Source organism: Chanodichthys erythropterus, chromosome 11, assembly GCF_024489055.1.
Source record: "Chanodichthys erythropterus isolate Z2021 chromosome 11, ASM2448905v1, whole genome shotgun sequence".
Classification (NCBI taxonomy): Eukaryota; Metazoa; Chordata; class Actinopteri; order Cypriniformes; family Xenocyprididae; genus Chanodichthys; species Chanodichthys erythropterus.
This window is the reverse complement of record NC_090231.1, coordinates 40,145,549-40,163,565: the sequence shown is the minus strand read 5'-3', so window position 1 is coordinate 40,163,565 and position 18,017 is coordinate 40,145,549. Positions and strand designations below refer to the sequence as shown.

The window sequence follows — 18,017 nt, the reverse complement described above, 5'->3', positions numbered from 1 at the left end:
ATGCGTGCGAACTCGCTAGAGAAGTCAGTCATGTTGGGAACACGTGATCATTTGTAACTTAGGTTTGATGTCACGTTTAACCACAGACAGACTGCAACGAAATGAATACATATCCAGATTCACTGTTGTAAATCTAGTCTTAATATCATTAGATTGTCTAATTGAACTTTTTTTCTCATTCTCACTGTACAATCTATCATTGCAACTGTCTGAAATATTTTCTTCAGATTATGTAGCGCTCAACCTCAGTAACGGGTTTCGATCATTCATCACAGTGATAGTGAATGAGTTCCATTCGAAAGATAAGGCATGATGCACATACAAAATAGTATGAAATTTAAGAAATAGTATGAAAAATAAGAAAATAAGATTTTTCTGTTTTTGTTTTTTTTCTGTTTGTAAAGAAAAGAATGGAAAATATGACATAATGAAATGCTAAAACCAACATATATCTAATTTTAGCATATAATTCCCCTCTCTAGTCTGCATGGAGAGGTCAAACGGTTAGAGCTAGAAAGGCAGTAACGTTACCTAATTTGGAAGGAAATGGGCGTGGAGTCTGAAGTGAGTCCCGTTAAGGAAGAGAACATCTGTGCAGCGTCAACGAAGAGGGACTCGCTTCTCCTTTGTGATACTGGAATAAAGAGAAAAATCTGTCTGTATAAGTACAAGGTATGACTATATCATTAGTTTTATTTCTGTTGGGATTTGCGTTCGCATCGGTCTTGATTCAGTAATGTTACTTACGGAATTGGTGTGTTTTTTGTTTTTTTTAAGCCAGAGGAATGCGCCTCAATTACACACATAACGTTACGCCTTTTTAAAATTTACTCAAGTGCTTTATGTCTGCGTTGGATTTATATTGTGCGTGCGTACTTTTTAAACATTTAGTAGCCTATCTTTTAAGCGTTTATTAACGCATTAGTTCTGCGAGAAATCTGTTTAGAGATTGCTTAAGCGCGTTTATCTCCCATGAACCCCGTTCACTATTGCCATAATCTCAACCTCATCCGAAGTATAAAACGCAACAACCACACCCCTCACCACATCCGCTAGCTGCTAGAAAGATGGAGAGAAAAAGAAAGTAAAAAAAAAAAAAAATCGCTCAATATATAGACTACGTCAGTAACTAACAGAGATGTAGGCTAATACATGGTTTAAGTCAATATCAACGGCTTTGAAAACTCTAGTAGAAATATTTAAGTTATTTTTGTTTGCTGGCTTCACATAAGGCGTCTAAATGGGTAGTGAACTTTGGAGGAAGTGGCCAGTAGCTGAGTCACGTCTGCTGATAAGCGGTTTGTTAACTCGTTAGATATGTCTTTACTTTGAGTTTACATAGCCTGTTTACACAAAAGTGAATTTTGGACATAATGCACGAAGTGTGGTAAAACACTAGCTCTAAACCTGAGCTCTTAAAGGAACACTCAAAAATGAATAAAATATGTCATCATTCCAAACCCATGACTTTCTTTCCTCAACAAAAGGAGATTTTACGCAGTGAGTAGGGTTGCAAAGGGGCGGAACGTTTCCGGTAATTTCCGGAAACTTTCCACCTTGGGAAGTTTGGAAATATTCCAATTTGGAAACTTAACAGAAATGTATGGGAATTTTGGAATTTTTTTTACAGATTTATAATAGTTATATAAAATGTATCATATAAAAACAAATATAAACATTTTGTTTGGTCATAACATGAAATAAAAGTTATTTTTCGCATTTAATTCATTCTAATTTAGGCTAACCTGCGATTTTGCAATGTCCCTGTTTATTCCAGTTAATTCCCAGATATTCCTGTTAATTCCCATGGAAAGTTTCCAGCTTTGAAAATTCACGGAATTTTGCAACCCTAGTCTTGAGTGCCTGCTCTTTTGTAGACCTAAATATAAATTATTTCCTGAACTTGGTGTTTAGTGTGAATGAGGTTTGAAAGCTGTGGCAGAGGGGAATATTTTTGCGATCTCTTCAAAAATCTGTTGTCTTCAGAAGACTTATAACACACAAGTCATATAGACAACTTGTACAATGCTTTTTTGGTGCTGTACAGCCCAGTTACACTCACTGTCATTGTGTGTAAGAGAGCAGGTTGGAGATTTGCACAATATTTCCTTTTGTGTCATTAGGTGCATTTACATGGAGCATTGTAATCGGTTTAAAAGTCCAATCTGAATGAAAATGCTCCATATAAACACCTCAATCGGAAAAAAAATGCCCAAACCGAATGAAATTGTAATCAGTTTGTGAGGGGTGGGATAAACCTTTTTATAAACTGAACAAAATAAAAGTTCTGCCATGTAAACGCATTAAACCGATTACTTTGCATCTATGGCATCACGTCAAGAGGTCAGGGGTTGTCAGAATGCAAAACGGTGGTGGCAAAATCAAACTGGAGTAAAACTGGACATTCATCCACACGCTTATGCTTTTTGGAGGAGGGAGGGGTAGTATTGAGATGCTCCGTAGAGATGCACAGCCACCAAAAAATGTCAGCTTCCTGCACCTGTCTTTTCCTCATACCTTCCAGCAGTAATATGCTACATGCTACAAATTCACGCTGTTGCTTAATTAAGAGCAACACTTTACATAAAAATAGCGTGCATATGAAATAATTTAACTCCATGTTGACAGGAATAAAAGGCAGAAAACAGGACATAGGCTTATATGCGCATGTCACAAAGTCATTCCAATTGAAAGCGCCAGCACATGTAAACACCATATCGAATTAGATAACATCTCATGTAAACAGTCCACCGAATCTTTCAATCGGGATGATTTGAATCGGAATGACAAAAAAGTGTGCATGTAAACATTGCTATTGATTAAAGAATTTTTTATTTTTGTTTGAACTATTGCTTTAGTGTTTATGTACATTAAATCAGAGATTTCAAAAGTATGTTAAATATTTTGAGACACACAGGTTTCTTGTGTTGTTTACTTGAGCTACATTTAACCACTCTGTGCAGTGAGAGAATATCTATACTGTTTTTGTCTTACTTAACGCTTATGTAAACAAGGGGTCACTATGATTTTGCCAAGTACAGAATGTTCCTGGATCAAATCCTGGATCAACATCTTTGTTGATCCTGGAACAACATTCCAATCAACCAATCAGATTTTAGGGACAAGTTTATCGTCTATCTCAAGTTTAGGCTTGCAACCAGGGTTAAAGGGTTAGTTCACCCAAAAATGAAAATTCTGTCATTTATTACTTACCCTCATGTCGTTCCACACCCGTAAGACCTTCGTTAATCTTTGTAACACAAATTAAGATATTTTAGTTGAAATCCGATGGCTCAGTGAGGCCTTCATAAATGTACTGAAAACATATTTAAATCAGTTCATGTGAGTACAGTGGCTCAATATTAACATTATAAAGCGACAAGAATATTTTTGGTGCGCAAAAAAAAAAAAAAATGACGACTTATAAAGTGATGGCCGATTTCAAAACACTGCTTCAGGAAGCATCGGACCACAACGAATCAGTGTATCGAATCTGCTGTTCGGAGAGCCAGTTGGCAGTTTGACACGCGATCTGAATCATGATTCGATACACTGATTCATCGATGCTAGTCTAATCACTAGATGTCAGTAGCGAAGTACTTACCTGTAGGTGTTGGTCCTACACGAAGGAGACGCCTAGTCAAGTTGTGAAGTTGCACCATGTGCGGACCGTTCTGTAAAATAAAAGATGTTTTGTTAGACACAGTTTCATTAATTGAACAACAAACATTACATGGTACCAGGAGTGGTAAGAAGTTCAGATAGTCGTTATGGAAAGTGTAAAACCGCCTGACGCTGTCAACTGGACGGGAAATATTGACTGTGAGTGGCGAACGTTTAAGCAACGATTTACACTGTATTTGCAAGCAGTGGGGCTGGATGATCAGTCGGATGCAAGAAAGATTGCTTTATTGCTCACCGTAGCGGGACCGCAATCGATCAAGGTATTTAACACGCTGGTGTTTGATCGAGCAAAAGATAAAGGAAGCTTCGAGAAAGTGATCGAGAAATTTGATTTACAATGCTCACCAAAAAAGAACGAGACATTTGAGAGGTATGTTTTTCGTTCACGTCTGCAACTTCAAGGAGAGACATTTGATAGTTTCTTAATCGACCTCAAATTGAAAGCAAGGACATGTAACTTTGGATTGCTACATGATTCAATGGTCAGGGACCAAATAGTGTTTGGAATAATTGACAAGAAAATGAGGGAGAGATTGTTGAGAGAAACTGAGCTGACATTAACTGATGCAGTACGGATATGTCATGCCAGTGAAGTGGCGCAGCAACATGCTAAAACGTTTAGTGAAAATACAAAGACTGCTGCACATGAAAGTTCGTCAGTAGCTGCAGTGACAGAGAGAGCTCAGAAACAAAGCTCATCAAAATGGAAACAGCTAAATTAAAAAGAAATGTTCAATTGTAAGAGATGTGGCAAAAGACACAGACCAAAGCAGTGCCCAGCCTATGGCAAAACCTGTGCTAAATGTGGAGGGCAGAACCACTTTGCAAAGCAGTGCTTGACAAAAAAACATAGTCGAAGCGAATGAGTCCATGCAGTGGAAGAAACTGCTCTGAGTGACACATTCTTTGTGGGCATGGTAGAACAGGCTGAAGACTGCAACTGTAGAAATAAATGGAGCAACAATAATGCTGAAAGTAGACACAGTAGCCAAGGCCAATCTGATCTCTGAAAGAGATATAAGAAAAATGAAAAGCAAGCCACATATTAAACCAAACACTGTGCAACTCAAAGCTTACAAACAAGAGGAACATGCAAAATCAAAGTAAAAGTGAAAAGTAAAGAACAACACCTTGTGTTCGTAGTCGTTCCAGATGGACATGATTCAGTGTTGGGAGACAAGGCATGTGAAGACTTAGGCCTAGTTAAAAGAGTAGACAACATAAAATACGGCAATACACAGAACAGCGTTGATAATATAGTAAAACAGTTTCCTGACATTTTTGAAGAGTTTGGAGCGCTTCCATTCACCTATAAGATACAGCTCAAAGAGGATGCAAAGCCAGTGGTCCATGCTCCGAGACGGGTACCAGCCCCGCTAAGAAATAAGTTAAAACAGGAACTGGAAAGGATGACAGCCATGGGAGTTATAAAGAAAGTGGAACAGCCGACAGAATGGGTGAACTCCATGGTTTGTGTAAGAAAAGCAAACGGAGAATTATGTGTGTATATGGATCCAAAAGACCTAAACGCAAACATTCAGAGAGAACATTATCAGATTCCGACTCGGGAAGAAATCATCAGTGAGATAGGAGGTGCAAAGTTCTTCACAAAACTGGATGCATCTCAGGGCTTTTGGCAGGTAAAACTACATGAAGATAGCACACACTACTGCACATTTAACACACCCTTTGGCAGATACTCCTTCTTGAGGATGCCCTTTGGGATTTATTCAGCACCTGAGGTGTTTCACAAAGTCATGGAGCACATAATTGAAGGAATATAAGTTTGTGTCTATGTGGATGATGTCATATTGTGGGGATCCACAATTGAACAGCACAATGAAAGGCTCATGGAAGTTTTGCAGCGAGTGTAGAAATATGGACTGAGGCTGAATAAACAAAAATGTCAGTTTGGAGTAAAGGAAGTCATGATTCTAGGAGACAAGCTGACAGAAGGTGGCGTACAACCAGACAAAAGTAAAATTCAAGCAATACTCAATATGCCAAGACCTACAGACAAAAAGGCAGTGTTAAGAGTGATGGGAATGATTAACTTTATCGGCAAGTTCATACCAAACCTGTCATCAAAGACAGTGTACATGAGAGAACTGTTACATGACAAGTGTGAGTTCAAGTGGACAAACATCCATAAACAAGAGTGGGGACGTCTGAAGACACTCTTGACAACAAAGCCTGTGCTGACTTTCTTTGAACCATCTAGGAGGACAAAGATATCAACTGATGCATCTAAGGATGGCCTGGGAGCTGTGCTGCTCCAGGAAGAAGGAAAACAATGGAGGCAAGTTGCGTATGCATCAAGAACAATGACGCAAGCTGAGTGTCGTTATGCCCAGATCGAGAAGGAGTGCCTTGGACTGGTGTATGGGGTGGAGAAGTTTCACATTTATGTGTATGGACTCCCAAAGTTTGTGGCGGAGACAGATCACAAGCCACTAATAGCCATCATCAAGAAAAATTTGAGTGAAAGGTCAGCGAGAATCCAACGGCTAATGATGAAGCTTCAGAGATATGACTTTGAACTGATATATACACCTGGAAAGTACATAGTGCTAGCAGATGCCCTGTCCAGAGCAACCTCAGACAGTGAGACACATCACAAGAGCTCTACAGAAGCTGACGTGACTCTTCATGTGAACATGATAGCTGGTGCTCTTCCAGTGACTGATGTAAAGTCTAAACAGATTGTAGCTGAAACCGCGAAAGACAGAGAGCTACAGATTGTCATCAAACTTCTGAATGAAGGCTGGAAAAAGGAAGCATGTTCACGGTACTACAATATAAGGACAGAGTTGAGTGTGGTAGAAGAACTTCTGCTGAGACAGAATAGAATAGTAATACCACAAGCACTGAGAAAGGAAATGCTGAGAAGATTGCATGAGGGACATCTGGGAGCAGAAAAATGCAAAAGGAGAGCCAGGACAGCCATCTATTGGCCAGGAATTAATGCTGACATTGACAGAATGGTGTCAACCTGTGATAACTGCTTAAGTCATCGAGCAAAGCAGCAAAAAGAGCCAATGATCATCACTGACACACCTAGTGAGCCGTGGCAGAAAATTGGAACAGATTTGTTTGTCTTAAATGGGAAGAACTATCTACTTGTTGTGGACTGCATGTCTAACTATCCAGATATGGCTCTGCTTCCAAATACATCTACTGCCAGTGTAATCACACACATGAAGTCAATCTTTGCAAGGCATGGTATCCCTCAGGTTGTCTGTAGTGACAATGGACCGTGTTATAATAGCAAAGAATTCCAGGAATTTGCAGTGGAGTATGACTTCAAATATGTGACATCGAGCCCGCTATATCCACAATCTAACGGGAAAGCGGAAAAGGGAGTACATATAGTTAAAATGCTACTGAAGAAAGCAGTGAGCAGCAAGTCTGACCCGTATCTAGCATTGTTAAATTACCGTGCTTCACCACTGGAACATGGTTTATCTCCAGCTGAGATGCTAATGGGAAGAAAATTGCGTACTACCCTGCCTTACCTGACACAACCAAAGAAAATCAAAGGGTTGCAAAAGAAACAAATGCAACTAAAAAAGAGACAGAAAATGAACTATGATAAGACCTCCAGGAGTCTTCGACCTATTGCTAACAATGACACAGTAAGACTTGAGGATTGCAATACCTGGCATAGAAAAGCCACAGTCCTTGAGGAGGTTTATCCGAGATCTTACACTGTGAAAACAGATGGTCAGATCCTGAGAAGAAATAGGAGAAGTTTGCTGAAAACACAAGAAACAGTGCCACAGGATACATCACCTGTTGAATCGGAAACAGAACCAGTTATAGAAAATAAAGAGGATGAAAAGGAGACACATTTAGCTGAATTGCGAAGATCCAAACGCACAGTAAAACCACCTGAGAGACTTGACCTGTAAAGGAGGCATTAGTAAAGTGAACAGACATTTAAGTAGTTACTATGCAAAAAGAGAGTAATGACAGTTGAATGTTAATTAAGAGATGGTTTGTATAAAGAGCATAATGTTTAAGTTGTTATATAACATGTTGTTGTTAAGTGAGTGTGCAAGAATTTAAATGCAGTAATGGTGAAACCTTAAATCAAAAAAAAAAGAGATGTCATGATAAGTGAGTATTTCATGATATGTGCATATACCTAGTCTATTCACTAGATGTCAGTAGTGAAGTACTTACCTGTAGGTGTTGGTCCTACACGAAGGAGACACCTAGTCATGTTGTGAAGTTGCACCATGTGCGGACCGTTCTGTAAAATAAAAGATGTTTTGTTAGACACAGTTTCATTAATTGAACAACAAACATTACAGCTTCCTGAAGCAGTGTTTTGAAATCGACCATCACTAATTAAGTTGTTATTTTGTTTTTTTGGCGCACCAAAAATATTCTCGTCGCTTTATAATATTAATATTGAACCACTGTACTCACATGAACCGATTTAAATATGTTTTTAGTACCTTTATGGATCTTGAGAGAGGAAATGTCATTGCTCCCTAAGAAGGCCTCACGGAGCCATCGGATTTCAACTAAAATATCTTAATTTGTGTTCTGGTGATGAACGAAGGTCTTACGGGTGTGGAACGGCATGAGGGAAAGTAATAAATGACAGAATTTTCATTTTTGGGTGAACTAACCCTTTAAGTGCTTCTACATCAGTGCTATTCACCTATCTTTCCCCTCTGGTTTTAGGGATAAGTTATGGGTAGGATTAGGATTATCGATAGGAATAGGGTTAGGACAAAATTTTCAGACTGGAATGTTGTTCCAGGATCAACAAAATATGTTGATCCAGGAACATGTCTTACTTGGCAAAATCACGGTGACCGTAACCAAGGCATGAAAGCAATTCAATGCACACTTTAGTAAAGCCAATGCAGGGAAGAAAACAGGCCACACAGCTCCCCTTAATAGTGTTGACCCCCCCAAATGGGCCACATGTTCACACAACCAGGCCTTAAGTGAGCATGTGGTCTTGGAGCATGTCAAATCTGTCAGCCAATTGCTTGCTTTGTTGATTCAGATGCTCCATCTGCCTCTCTTTTTGTCCTTTGCAGAGTCACCAGAAGGACACACCTCATACACCTTCATCCAACTTCTAAAAAGTTCTCCGATCGCTCAGCACACATCATGGCTTTGGTAACCTTGAATCCTTCCCGTTTAATGTGGGCACGTTTGGCAGCTCTAGTGTTCACTTGTGTGGCATTTAGTGTGGCGTCCCATGGAGGAGGAATCAGTGGCGGCATGGCCGACTGGAGTGTGTTCTGCTGGGCTTTTAGCTTTGCAGGAACCTTGCTTGTTCTGCTGGTGGAGCTCTTGGGTCTACAGTCTCGTGCCCCTGTGTCCTGGAGCAACTTCCCCATTACTTTCGCCTGTTACGCCACACTTCTTTGCCTGTCCGCATCCATCATCTTCCCGCTCTACTTTCTGAAGGGTGATCGGAGCCACGGCGAGGCCCGGGACCACCGAATCGCCGCCACTGTGTTCTCCTGCCTGGCCACCGTGGCTTACTTCGTGGAGGTGAGTCTGACACGGGCACGACCGGGAGAAGTTGCCGGATACATGGCGACAGTTCCGGGACTGCTGAAGGTTTGCGAGACCTTCGTGGCCTGCGTCATATTCGTGTTCATCAGCGATCCCATTTCTTACGATAATCATCCCGCCCTGAAGTGGTGCATGGCCGTATACTGCATCTGTTTCGTGATATCGGCGGCCATCGTGGTGTTGTGTGTCAGCGAATGCACCGGGTGCCTGCCTTTCCCATTTGCGCGCTTCCTTTCTGCCTACGCTCTATTGGCGGTTGCAATGTACCTCACTGCCACTATCATTTGGCCGGTCTTCAAGTTTGACAGCCGATATTCAGGAAACTCAAGCCGACCGGGTGACTGCCGAACCAGTCACGGTTTGTGCCCGTGGGATAAATTGGTCGCTGTGGCTGTTCTCACCGCTCTCAACTTCCTGATCTACCTGGCAGATCTGGCGTATTCTGCCCGACTGGTGTTTGTCACAGTGTGAGAGAGCAAATAAATCATCTTTTCCTTGACGCTGATCTTTAAAAGCCAAAGATTTTGCATACAGTGCTTCAATGAGTTCAGGTTTCTGAAGCAGGAGGAAAGTAGTGACTAACGGCATGTTCAAGTCATTTTAGAAAGATCGTATTTACGAGTTAAATTCATATAAACGCCACGACAAAGTTGTATGAGTGGGAAACTGTGTTATTTTGTTATAATTGATATACTAGGGAAATTCAGTATTATCTTTGCGCCCAGAGTTGGGGGCGTTTCAAAAAATATGCAATGGATGCAGCGTTGCAAATTTGTTTAAATTAATAACTTTTTTACTTTTTTTTTAAACTAGCTAATTTGTATGTACAAAATAACAATTACAGTATAATATATAATGATTCCGTTTACAGCACCTTCATAGATTGAAGAAAATCGCCAAAAAAAAAAAAAAAAAAAACGTAAACATGAACTTCCCAGGAGGACTTGAACACAACATAAAATTGTATTTTTTAATGTGATGTGTAGTGCATTTTCTGATTGTACCACGACTGCCTTATGAGTGTATTGTGTTAAAGTTGCTGTGTTGAGCTACTGTACATTTTTGTGCTGTTTTATGTGACTTGAAGCGTATGTTTGTCACTTTTAAGTGTTATCATTGACGCATGGCATCACAATAGCGTTTCAGCAGGTCAGAGTTCATGTGTTATAATGAAAGCGAATAATTCCAGAGCAAACAATTTTTATATTTTTTTTATATTTTTTTTTTATTCTCAAATGCATCATGAGCACAAATAAAGTTTCATTGTGATATGTAAACAAGTATGTATTCTATTTTTCATTTTGTTTATTGGTTTTGGGGTTTTCAGGTTAACATATATTCATGAACATGTTTCTGTTAAGACATCAGATATTTATCAGACAATAAACTATTTATTTATTTTCACACTGTCTTTCAGCTTACGATCTTCCAAAGAAATACGTTAATATAACTTAACTGTTCACAAGCTTCCAGAATGAAAAATCAGTTATGGGTTTAATTGATATAGCATTTATATAGATGAAATTGTATTATTATTATATGTTCAATATAAGAGGATAACCGACTTTTATTCAGTAGGTTTTTCAGATTTGCTTTTTAAACTCTTATTTTTATTTTTAACCCTACTATGCTTTTGACTCATCCACTTGTCCACTCATTGAATGAAGTCCATTTTTTGTTTGTTTAAATGACGTATCTAAAAAAAGACAGCAAGTTTTGAACCAATCAGGAAAAAATAAATAAAAAATTGACTGGTCAAAAATGACTGAAAAGCTTATAGGGGATAAAGAGTTGCAATGCTCATTTGACTCAGGATCAGGCTTATTTCACAAGATTATTTGATTGCATCATTTTAAAGGTCAAAGTCTGTCTCGGCCATTGCTACATTGCTACAAAGAGCATTGAACCAGGGAAATTAATAAGTAAAATATAAATGTAAATATGTACAAAAAGCCTGTACAAATACTAGAAACTGTGAAAAAAATGGAAATATCTAGTTTTATGTTATGTTAAGAATGTTAATAATCAAGGAACTTTGCTGCCGTACCATGGCTGCAGCAGTGCAATGATATTACGCAGCGCCCGTGAGCCTCTGCTTGCACAGGGAACGTGCCCTGCAACCATGGAGACGTTTGTCAGAGACGTTGTGTAATATCATTGCGCCTGCTGCAGCCATGGTACGGCAGCAAAGTTCCTTGATTATTACGCCGGAATGAGAGTATAGTTCCTAGCCATATCAGCCTAGAAAATCGCAACTTTTCATTTTCTGTCGGTCTTAGTACACGATTTAACTACAGAAGAGTCATGTTTTAAATAGGAAAAATATCAAAACTCTTTGGTCATTTTTAAGCGCGATGCTAACGGTCTAACCAGATTCAATGAACTATGCTAAGCTATGCTAAAAGTGGTACCGCCAGAACCGGAGATCGGCTGAATGGATTCGAAAACGGTAAAACTCAACTGTTTAACTCTAGGGGAGTTGGAAAATGAGCCTATTTTCAAAAAAAGTGTAGTGTTCATTTAACTAAATTGTTGCTATCTAGGTAAAATTAACATTACACAGTTTAACCACACTTCTTTTAACGGTCTACGGTCTTGTCTCAGCCTGAGATACATCACCTCATGGCACTGGCTTCTGAAAAAAAAAAAAAAATAGACATATTTCTGTTTCCATATTTGTATTTAAAAGTCTGTCAGAAATGTTTCTGCTGTTTCCCGATGACATCTGTCTGAGTTGTTGGGCGACATGAGCGGTGGGTGGGAACAGCTGGTGACACAAACAGGAAATCCTACAAAGGTTAGAGCCTTTCTCATTTAACAATATCTATTCGACATTTCTGTACTTTGAAGGATCCAGACTTTGAAATTTAATGAAATATGACTAGAACAACAACACTCACTGTTTATACTTCCGTTTCACGTCAGAGATGTAAATATTGTCCATCCTGAACTTCGAAATGTCGTGTGGACATAAGCAAATGAATGATCAGGATGTGTTTACATGCACGTGTCTTAATGTTTTATAAACAAACAGTAAACATCAGGAGTATGAAATTAAACAAAATATGATTTTTTCACAAAGAGACAAATTCTATTTATTTTCTCCCCTCTTTTTCTCAAAATCCCAGAAGAAAAAAGGGAAATGTCTTTCCTTTCTCTTTGTCTTTTTAAATCTTTTTTTTTTTTTTTTTATCCCATTCACATGGATCCACAAAAACGACTAAAATCGAGGTATTATGCTGCCAGGCCAGTAGTTGGTGGTCTCACTTTGTAAAGAAAAACTATGCGCTTAAACACTGAACCTATGATGTCACCAAATTCGTGTTTATAATGGGGATATAAACACAAATATGAGTTAATATGGGGACAATAACGGTATTGTTTTCAAAAACTTGGACTTTGAAACCCGTGTTCAAAAATGTGCATTTTCAGCCCCCCAAAACGCAGCTGTCGTGTAAATGAGCTGCCAAAACACATAAACAATTTTCTGTTTTTAGTTAAAAACAGTGTTGTGTAAATAACTCCTTTGTCTCTGGAGCCTCAAACTGCGGGTTTTTAAAGGCTCTCAGTAACATTATCACCTTCACTAATTAATTCAACCCTCACCAATCCGCTCATTAATGGGTTGTTTGGTTCAAACAAAACCAGATAAAAAGTAGCCCAAAACAGAGAAACACAAACATACATATCAAATTGAACAGGGATGTAATACGCGTTATATACTCCAGCAAACATTAAAGGTGCCCTAGAATTAAATATTGAATTTATATTGGCATAGTTGAATAACAAGAGTTCAGTACATGGAAAAGACATACAGTGAGTCTCAAACTCCATTGTTTCCGCCTTCTTGTATAAATCTCATTTGTTTAAAAAACCTCAGAAGAACAGGCGAATCTCAACATAACACCGACTGTTATGTAACAGTCAGGGGGGTATGCCCCCAATATTTGCATATGCCAGCTCATGTTCAAGGCATTAGACAAGGGCAGAATATCTGGATGTGCACAGCAGAATCATGTGACTAGGTAAGCAAGCAAGAACAATAGCGAAAAATGGCAGATGGAGCAATAATAACTGACATGATCCATGATATCATTATATTTTTAGTGATATTTGTGAATTGTCTTTCTAAATGTTTTGTTAGCATGTTGTTAATGTACTGTTAAATGTGGTTAAAGTTACCATCGTTTATTACTGTATTCACGGAGACAAGAGAGCCGTCGCTATTTTCATTTTTAAACACTTGCAGTCTGTATAATGCATAAACACAACTTCATTCTTTATAAATCTCTCCAACAGTGTGTAATGTTAGCTTTAGCCATGCAGCATAACCTCAAACTCATTCAGAATCAAATGTAAACATCCAAACAAATACTATACTCACATGATCCGATGTATGCAAGAAGCATGCATGACGAACATCTTGTAAAGATCCATTTTGAGGGTTATATTAGCTGTGTAAACTGTGTTTATGCTGTTCAAGGCAAGTGCGAGCTCCGGGGGAGGGGGAGCACGAGAATTAAAGGGGCCGCAACCTATATATCGGTGCATAGTTAATGATGCCCCAAAATAGGCAGTTAAAAAAATGAATTAAAAAAATCTATGGGGTATTTTGAGCTGAAACTTCACAGACACATTCAGGGGACACCTTAGACTTATATTACATCTTTTAAAAAGAAGTTCTAGGGCACCTTTAAAGCAGCTGTTTAGTTATTAAAGTTAAAGGATTAGTTCACTTTTAAATGAAAATTACCCCAAGCTTTACTCACCCTCAAACCATCCTAGGTGTATTTGACTTTCTTCTTTCTGATGAACACAATCGGATATATTTTGATATTTGTGAAAAAAAAAAAAAATTCTGATTAAGGTCAAATCAATTCTGATTAAGGTCGATTTTAATGTAGAGTGATTCTGACTGACAGATATGCAACTAAGGGAAAAAAGGTGGACAAATACAAACATAGAGGAAGTAAAATATGAAATAGGGGTTTTTAGAGTAATAAACAAATGATGTGATGTGCTGAATGAAAGATGAAAGCAGATAATAATCATATAGTGTATTGCAAATGTTGCAATTGTTGCAAACAGGGAAAATATACTGTGATGCAAGAAAAATTTCAGACATGTTCTGACAATAAAGTATTATATCATATCATATCATTAAAGCTGCAGACACATCAGACTCAGGACTGAAAAACAACCTCTAAAGTAAGAACAACTTCACATGTTCATTCTTCAGCTACAGTTAGACTTTGAGATGTTGATATTGTCTGAATGATTATGTACAGTGCATTTATGCTGCTGTCAATTGTGATATTTTAATCCAAAAAGAATCTGTGAAAAATCTTTTTAAAAAAAAGAGTTTTTTAATGTGTTTTTTTTTTTTCCTGCAGAAATGGACCAAACTCTATATTTCATTCTTCTTCTCAGTGGTGAGTGTGTTTGTTATTTTATTTATGGTTTATAGTTTCATCAGGTTTGACCCTGTAATGGAAAGCATTAAAGCAACCCCTCTCTTTCACAGCTCTCTGCTCCGTATCTGAATGTGTTCAGCGTCAGTATCACTTTATAAACGTGAAGAAGACCTGGACTGAAGCTCAGAAATACTGCAGAGAAAATTACACAGATCTGGCCACCGTTGACAACATGAACAACATGAATGAGCTGAAGAAGAGTGTGAATGAAGGTGTTCAGTATGTCTGGATTGGGCTGCAGAAGACGGTTGATAAATGGCAGTGGTCTTCAGGTGAACCTATGCTCTATCTGAACTGGGCTACTGGACAACCTGAAGGCAGACACAATTGTTCTATGATGAAAAATGGACAATGGCATGATCATTCTTGTAGTAACAACCTGACTTTCATCTGCAATTCATCTAACAACAGTAAGTGCAGCTCCTTACATTGACAACAAACATTTGAAAAGGATGCACCATATACTGTACAAAATTTTAATGCAATACTAATTGCTTCTTTTGTTTAATGTAGTCATAAATATAGGGGAAACAATTTGAAGTCAATTTCTGTATAAAGACAAACCGATATTGTATTGGAATTAATATTTTAATTGAACGCATGATGATCTTTTGTTGTTACATGGGATAACAGTAGGAATCTTCCATTAGAAATCATAGAGAATTATTTTTAGATAAATTTATACTGTAAATTATAAATTCATATCAAACCATTATTTTGGCCAACATAAATTGTAATATATATATATATATATATATATATATATATATATATATATATATATATATATATATATATATATATATATATATATATATATATATATATATATATATATATTTTAGGTAGAAATATATTAGATAGAAATAAATGTTTGAAAATCATTGCAATATCCACCAATGTTATAATGTTATATCAGCAAAAACTTCATGAATATACTCTGAATATTTAAAGGTGCCCTAGAACTTCTTTTTAAAAGATGTAATATAAGTCTAAGGTGTCCCCTGAATACACAGGTGGCCCCTTTAATTCTTGTGCTCCCCCTCCCCCGGAGCTCGCGCTTGCCTTGAACAGCATAAACACAGTTCACACAGCTAATATAACCCTCAAAATAGATCTTTACAAGATGTTCGTCATGCATGCTGCTTGCATACATCGGATCATGTGAGTATAGTATTTATTTGGATGTATTACATTTGATTCTGAATGAGTTTGAGGTTATGCTGCATGGCTAAAGCTAACATCACACACGGTTGGAGAGATTTATAAAGAATGAAGTTGTGTTTATGCATTATACAGACTGCAAGTATTTAAAAATGAAAATAACGATGGCTCCCTTGTCTCCGTGAATACAGTAAGAAACGATTGTAACTTTAACCACATTTAACAGTACATTAGCAACATGCTAACAAAACATTTAGAAATACAATCCACAAATATCACTAAAAATATCATGTTATCATGGATCATGTCAGTTATTATTGCTCCATCTGCCATTTTTCGCTATTGTTCTTGCTTGCTTACCTAGTCTCATGATTCTGCTGTGCACATCCAGACGTTCTGCCCTTGTGTAATGCCTCGATCATGGGCTGGCATATGCAAATATTGGGGGCGTACACCCCGACTGTTACGTAACAGTCGGTATTATGTTGAGTTTCGCCTGTTCTTCTGAGGTCTTTTAAACAAATTAGATTTACATAAGGAGGAAACAATGGAGTTTGAAACTCAGTGTATGTCTTTTCTATGTACTGAACTCTTGTTATTCAACTATGGCAATATAAATTCAATATTTAATTCTAGGGCACCTTTAATGTATCATCAGCTGTAGAAACAGTCTTTGAATGACACGTGTTTCTGATGTTTCCACCGCTGCTCTTATTCATCTCCAAACCGCAAAGCAGCATAATAATAATGAACTGATTCATGAATCTGTTTCCATGTTTTTCTTAAAGCAAACACAGAACTCGTCTTTGTCAATCAGATGAAGAACTGTACAGACGCTCAGAGTTACTGCAGACAGAATCACACTGATCTGGTCAGTGTGAGGAACCAGAATGAGAATCAACAGGTTGAGAAGATCATTAAGTCACATATCTAATAATGTCTGGATCAGTCTGTTCAGAGACTCACGGCAGTGGTCAGATCAGAGCAACTCGTCATTCCGATCCTGGAATACTGATGAACCTAATAATATCGGAGGTGATGAAAACTGTGCAGTGGTTGAACATAAAGAGAACACTGAGAAAATAGATAGACATGTCTTGCAACTGAGAATTTTCTTTTATGCGTCATGAAGGTGAGCAGATTCTCACAAAACACACACAATCCATCCATCACCTCTCGATATCTTAAAGTTCATGCTACATGTCTGTTTACGTCACTCCTGCACTGTGGGCCTCTGGTTCTGGGTGAGCAGAGAGACCGTGTGCTATCACAACTGGGCTCCAGGGAACGGCACAGACGAGGAGGACTGTGTGTCTGCAGTGAGATCTGGAAAAGTTCAGTCTGGTGTAGATCAGCGCTGGATCAGCCTTCCTGAAAACAACAAACTCAACTTCATCTGCAGAAATTATGAAGAGTGAAGGATATGTTTGCGTTGTTCTTTCAACTGTTTCCCAACGGTCACTATTGTGAGAGTATAAAACTTTATATTTCACTAAATTAAAGGTGCAATGTGTACAATTTGGGAGGATCTATTGACAGAAATGCAATACAGAACTATGTTTTCAGTGGTGTATAAAGACCTTACATAATGAACTGTTATGTTTTTATTACCTTAGAATGAGCCATTTCTATCTCATACACCGCAGGTCCCCTTACATGTCAAGTCGCCATTATGCACCGGCATGTTTCTACGGTAACCCTAAAAGGACAAAATGCTCTACAGATCGCGTTCCATCACTATGTTCATTGGTGTTTTTAGCGGCAGCTTGCATCGTCACTATGTTGAATACCCACAAAGTAGTAGTAGTAGTAGTCGTCTGGTTTATTAGAAGCAGAGACTTTGTTAGAAACCTTCACACAGACTACTCTCTGCTATCTCAGATGATGATGGCTTTGTCATGTCAGCCAGATGGCACTAGCTTCTCCAAAAGGGAGGGGTGCAAGGGGTGTGCGTGGACGTGACCGCAGCCATAACGGTGCTCCTCCTGAACTTTGTTTATAAAACATAATTTGTCACTCGAGATGCAGACATGTAAGAGGCTGACAATTAGCTGTACATATACTTGTTTATCATTTTTATTTCAAAATCTTTATTTGAATATGGCAACATGATACCTGGTTCTACAATATTTCTATGAATAAATCACT

General features: G+C 38.2%; 2 protein-coding genes across 2 annotated transcripts; both read left to right on the top strand.

Moving 5' to 3' along the window:
* The first annotated feature begins 538 nt into the window (after positions 1–538).
* myadma (myeloid associated differentiation marker a) lies at positions 539–10,628 on the top strand. The gene is made up of 2 exons (XM_067399790.1): positions 539–672; positions 8,745–10,628. The coding sequence occupies exon 2, from the start codon at positions 8,818–8,820 to the stop codon at positions 9,700–9,702; it is 885 nt and encodes a 294-aa protein (XP_067255891.1). The 5' UTR covers positions 539–672; positions 8,745–8,817; the 3' UTR covers positions 9,703–10,628.
* Positions 10,629–14,626: 3,998 nt separating this feature from the next.
* Positions 14,627–17,543, top strand: LOC137030591 (L-selectin-like). The gene is made up of 3 exons (XM_067400994.1): positions 14,627–14,663; positions 14,756–15,115; positions 16,658–17,543. Exons 1-3 carry the CDS (start codon positions 14,627–14,629, stop codon positions 16,801–16,803), a joined length of 543 nt encoding a protein of 180 aa, XP_067257095.1. The 3' UTR covers positions 16,804–17,543.
* The last annotated feature ends 474 nt before the right edge of the window (positions 17,544–18,017 follow it).

What these genes read in the sequence shown, in the direction of transcription:
- myadma (XM_067399790.1), top strand. Translation starts at nt 8,818, where the DNA reads ATGGCTTTGGTAACCTTGAATCCTTCCCGTTTAATGTGGGCACGTTTG.
- LOC137030591 (XM_067400994.1), top strand. Translation starts at nt 14,627, where the DNA reads ATGGACCAAACTCTATATTTCATTCTTCTTCTCAGTG. An exon ending in TTTCATTCTTCTTCTCAGTG is followed by an intron (nt 14,664 to 14,755) that starts GTGAGTGTGTTT and finishes TCTCTTTCACAG; the next exon opens with CTCTCTGCTCCGTATCTGAA. An exon ending in CTGCAATTCATCTAACAACA is followed by an intron (nt 15,116 to 16,657) that starts GTAAGTGCAGCT and finishes TTTTTCTTAAAG; the next exon opens with CAAACACAGAACTCGTCTTT.